This window comes from Saccostrea echinata, unplaced genomic scaffold, assembly GCF_033153115.1.
Source record: "Saccostrea echinata isolate AGI-Se365-2 ecotype Australia unplaced genomic scaffold, CSIRO_AGI_Sech_v1 ptg000046l, whole genome shotgun sequence".
In the NCBI taxonomy this organism is placed as follows: Eukaryota; Metazoa; Mollusca; class Bivalvia; order Ostreida; family Ostreidae; genus Saccostrea; species Saccostrea echinata.
This window is the reverse complement of record NW_026889795.1, coordinates 7244392-7249813: the sequence shown is the minus strand read 5'-3', so window position 1 is coordinate 7249813 and position 5422 is coordinate 7244392. Positions and strand designations below refer to the sequence as shown.

Below are 5422 nucleotides of genomic sequence, written 5' to 3'. Positions count from 1 at the left end.
TCGTGTTTTTAGTGATATAATCAATTTATATTACCTTCCGTATAGATAAATTAAAAAGAGACGTGTTTTTCACTGACTTTGCTAGTTGAAAATAACTTAATACCAGAAATTGATTATGAAAGATTTTTAAATTGATTTTATATTCGACATCATCCTTAAACATGCAGTAAATTATTCACATATACCACTGTAAACAGTAATTCTACACCACCATTCAATGTTTCATGCTTGGAAAGCCAAGTGTCAATAATATTGTTTATCAACGCCACAATCTGTGTTTAATCTCTTGAAGACATCATCACGTAACATATCAATTCTATGTAAAATTCTATCCATTTTACATAGAATGGAAAACGACAAGTAGAAAACAATATTTGAATATTTATATCTATACATATTCATGTATATTTTATTTCGAATATCACAGTTTTCATAATGTTTAGGCACATCAAAAATGTGCAAATTTATTTTTCAACAATCAAAACTCCGTCATTTATACATAAATCTCCACTCTTCTATTCAAAATAGGCGTCAAATCTAACTAGCAATATTGCACATCTCACAAAAAGTTTCCATAGGAGCAAAGTAATCACAAAGTGTTGGAATGCAAAACAGAAACAAAACAAATAAACAGACTTCAACTTTCTTCTACTGAATTGCACCAATAGCCGCAACGTGTTAAAATTTTAAAACTCCTTGTAATGGTAGGATACTTTACAAAATTACAAAATAAAAGCATCCCAACCAATATAAAAGTGAGTTCTTAAAGTGCTGTCCAACTGTACATCAACAAAAAAATGGAGACATGATAAATACAACACATAAAGCACAATTATGAAAAAGCACCACAACACAACTCACTGTAAATCACACAGTTTAAAAAGTTTTTTTTTCTCCACAAGAGATCATTTGAAGGATTTCAACACCGCATACTATGCTTTTCGTTCCATGTTCATTTTCTATCATCATTGCCCTATATTTCTTGCATTGAAATAATAGCTAACCAATATATATGCGTGCCAAAGCAAAGTTCTTATACAAATCACAAAATTATTAAAAAAAAAAAAAAAAAAAAGAAGAAGAAGAAGAAGAAAATTGCATAAAATGCACTTTGGTAACCACTTATAGTGCAAAATCCCAAAATGATATAAAGTCGCAATAGTGTATGCTTTTTCATCCATTAAATTAATGATAAAATTTTATTTAGCTTTATCATTAATGGACACTCATCATAACCAAACTCCAACCATAAAATGGTAAAATCTTTATCCACAAATGACATAATTTGTATCGTTAGGAGACGAATCGTCAAGGTGCTTGGTTGATGATAAAATTTTATGTTTAATGGATGACATTATAACTACTATTGCTAAATATTATTAGTGGATTAATGCAGTGCACTAATATGAAATTGTTTTAAATCAAAGGAAAAACATGTTATTCCCCACTTCTTGTAGTAGCACGATAAGTCATTTATAAATGACTTATTGTTTAAAGTATATATATATATATATATATATATATATATATATATATATATATATATATATATATATATATATATATATATATATATAAGACTAGGATGAAAAGCAACAAAAACTCTCCGGAAAAGACGTCTACTTCAGTTTTTTCTTCTGCATTCGGCACATAGAAAGACCCTATGTCCAGGAATCTTAGATCCATTCCTTTCTTGAAAAGAAGCACATTTTCAATTGCCTTTCTTCAAAATTGTTTTTAAGAGCAACCACATCTGACAACTTTCATTCTCGGTAGCGTTGTGAGTTGAAGTCTGGACGTATGATCAAAGTATAACATTCTTAAATTTGCCATCCGAACAGGCGAACAACAGGGTCCTGGGTTATTTCCAATTATCCTGGACTCGGGGACTTGTTGGACAACAGACGAGTGTCCATGGTTACTCATCCCTTCGTCTCTACATTCTCCCGCGCAGTAATACGCGTCGTACCATTTAGGTGCAATGACGAAATCCCATCCAAATTCTATGAAACTTACGGTAAGCGGGTATCTACAACAAGCCTCGAACTGGTTTTGTTCGTCGCACGTGAGTCCTATTGATCGCTTCCTACGGACATGTGCTGTAGTCGTCGTTCGTAAATCCAAGTTTGGTTCCTGGAAAAATATTTTCTTTTCGTCAAACAATTGAAAAAATACGTATATTCATTAAAACAATATGCATGTGAAAAGAAAAGGCGTAAAGAAATTCCACTCAACGAGTTTCTTTTTTTTAAATTAAATATTGGAAACTAAATTATCTCCGACGAAATGGAAGTAAAATTGTGTAGTCGGTTTATTAACTTAATGGATATCAGATGTTTTGAAGTAATAAATAACCCTGTATACTCCTATAAATAGATGGCCATTTGCCATTAGTTATAAACAGCACAGGTGTTAATTTTTGAGTGGCGAAAAGTACATGAGAAGTAGAAACGTATATAAATATATACGTGTCAACTTACTGCTCTAGATCAATTAGGTCAACTGACCACTCTCTACGGGCAAAAATGGGGAAATGCTGATGCTGCTTTTTGTTATTTGAAGTGAATTTTTCTTTTATGTTATAAGATAATTGTAATAACAAGAGATCTACCGTCATCTCAAAGGATAATTTTTCTTTTGTTATAAATTATTACAATTTTATAACAATAAGTACGATCCCCTCACAGGATAAATATTATACATTGTAAAAATAAAAAGAAATGTTCGACATTATTAAAAGCACGAACTATAACGTATGTTGAAACAAAATTTATCTAAAATAACGTAACCTTTAGAGGTACATTAATAAACAAATATCAACATGAATATGTTCATCAAGTTATTGGTAAGCTTATGCCTGAATTTTCAAAATTAGTGTTTTATTAGTTTTAAGTGATAATTTTACTTTCCAAGATTAGAGCATGCTGCACATAAAAAAACCATTAAAAAAAAGAGTTATTTTAGCAGGATTCAAATTCAGTGTTATTTAAAGATTACTACATCCAATATCCATCCAATAAAACATCAAAAAATGTTCACTTACATATCCTTCATTTATTCCAGTGGTTGGTGGAAGAATAATCAAATTCTCGTCATCTGCATCAAATGCCTCCACCACCACTCCTAGATTTGAAGACGGGTCTGAGGTCCATTGATATGCCAGACTAGTGATGTCAAAATGATGCCAGCCGCTGGTCCGTGGAATGTTCTTTTTCCTTTTTTTCATAAACCTTTTGACTGGTGGTCCTCCTTGTTTCCCAGGCGGGACCATCTTGTACAGAAATAATTCCGACACGTTTTTTGGTAAGTTGAATTGACTTCGCGGTGCTATATAAACCCACAGTAATGCCTTATATACGTCTCTATTTTCCAGTATTGGCATATTGAAATATATGGCATTAGGTGTCTGAATTTCCAGAGACGCTGATGCTGTAATGAAAATAAAATTTTGCTTTAGAATAAGTCGTATTTTCTGTAAGTAACATTCTTTCGTTATTTCGACAAGTCTCTGAGTTACGATTATAAGAAATTTTATAGAAAACAGAATTATCAGATTTAATTGCAAAAACGGTTAAATGAATTATATAGAAAACAGAATTAAAAGGATTAATTGCAAAAACGGTTAAATGCAATATATCTTTTCAGCATATTATTTGAAGGTTGAGAAGTGGGTCCTCTATTTGTTTAACGGCATAATACATGCTTGGAGAAAATAACACCATCTGCTCTTCATTTAACATTTGATAACTAATTCTAACCTGTGAATAAGTTTTTTTCAAACAATGTTAGAATCTAAATGATGTGATTTCGGATTCTAACATAATCAAAGATTTAAAAAAATAATGAAATAATTGTAAGAAGAACAATAATTAATAAATACATAAATAAAATATAGCATAATATCATAAAAAGATATTATATATAAGAATATGTCTGTAATCTTTTATTAAATCTTTAATTTGCCTTTATTACATAAAACATTCATAAATTCCTAAATGTGCTGAAAATAGATTTAAAAAAGTATCGTGGTCCCCTTTCCATTTTACTTATCTTTTAGTGAACTTCATGTTTCATAGTTACGCAACACTTTAAGCTAGGTAAATTAACGTTCTCCAAGGTATTTCAAAAAGTAATCGAACGACACCTACGCTATTAGGAAAATGTGAAATACTTACGTTCTTCGGAAAATATATATGTCCTTTCTGCCCTTCCGAATTCGTCTTCCTCGTCTTCTATTTGATCTGCATAAGAATATGGTGCATCTCCTTGCATTTCACTAATAATCTGTTCGCTTTCATATCGTTCACGAAGTCTCTGATAGGATGGCACTTTCGGAATCCTCAAGTCTGTGATATTAGGGATACCCAAAATGTCCAGCTTCAGTGCATGTGCTATTCTATTTTTGATAGATTCAATTCTTATTCTTTTCTGATCCTCTCGAATTCTACAACTCTGACAGCGAGTACGGTTGGAGTTTAATCCATCTGAATCGCTTTGCGATTCGGTGTTTTGTGATAAGATACTCATAATTTGTTCTTGGGTTATATTGCCGGTGTCGTAATGTTGAAAATCCTCTATTGAATCAATGGACTGTGGTAAAACGGTACTAACTACGAGAGCCACTGTGAAGGCTATCAAATAAAAAACGGAATTAAGATTTGCCGGCATCTTGTACATTAAAATCAGCTGATCGTTGTTCATGTAGTTGTCGGTTCTGTTCCAGATGAGTAATTGCGGCGAAAGGGAGCTAGCTTTTATACCAGCGGTCAAGCTACACTCGGCCAAAAGATTTGACAGGTGTGAAACCTGATTAAAAAAGGGTCATAATATTTTTTTTATATGTAAACAGAAAAGGACAGCAGTATCATAAATTTTCGTGACATTCTTTCCTTCTAGACCGAGGCATTTGTAGATAAAATATTTCAGTAAATTCCTCTTAGAAAATCAATTTTTCGTAGATTGCATGATAGTTCTTTTTTTAAATCCTCACTGCAAGCTGCAAACGTTTTTATATAAATTGGTGAAATAAAGTTGTGTAAATATTTTATTCCTTATCGCATGCATCCATTGAATGTTTTAAAGTCCTAGAAAAAATAAAAATACCCCGACTATTGATCTGCTGATGTTAACATCATTCTAAGCAGTGCCTCTGTATTGCCCGTTTTATGGCTTTAATGGTATGAGAGGTCAAGGCCTTTGACTAATTATTCCCTGAAAAAAAATCTTCGACATCATCGTGCTAACAGCTAGTCAAAAACATTGAACAAGTAACTGAATATCCAAAGAATTCATCGAAAATCCAGCATTACATTTTAATAATTGTTGCAGATAATTAACCTATAAAATGAAATATATCTTTAATAAAAGAATCGATGTGTATCATTACATTAATCTTTTTAAATTCTTTTTGTTTAAAGATTTC

General features: G+C 31.6%; 1 protein-coding gene across 1 annotated transcript; it reads right to left on the bottom strand.

Annotated features, from left to right (window-relative positions):
• Positions 1-1585: 1585 nt before the first annotated feature.
• On the bottom strand, positions 1586-5072 carry LOC133202281 (growth/differentiation factor 8-like). The gene is made up of 3 exons (XM_061338074.1): positions 4176-5072; positions 3044-3429; positions 1586-2133 (listed from the first exon to the last, which is right to left on the bottom strand). The coding sequence occupies exons 1-3, from the start codon at positions 4699-4701 to the stop codon at positions 1738-1740; spliced, it is 1308 nt and encodes a 435-aa protein (XP_061194058.1). The 5' UTR covers positions 4702-5072; the 3' UTR covers positions 1586-1737.
• Positions 5073-5422: the final 350 nt, after the last annotated feature.

What these genes read in the sequence shown, in the direction of transcription:
- LOC133202281 (XM_061338074.1), bottom strand. Translation starts at nt 4,701, where the DNA reads ATGAACAACGATCAGCTGATTTTAATGTACAAGATGCCGGCAAATCTT. An exon ending in ATATATATTTTCCGAAGAAC is followed by an intron (nt 3,430 to 4,175) that starts GTAAGTATTTCA and finishes TTTTCATTACAG; the next exon opens with CATCAGCGTCTCTGGAAATT. An exon ending in CTGGAATAAATGAAGGATAT is followed by an intron (nt 2,134 to 3,043) that starts GTAAGTGAACAT and finishes ATATTTTTCCAG; the next exon opens with GAACCAAACTTGGATTTACG.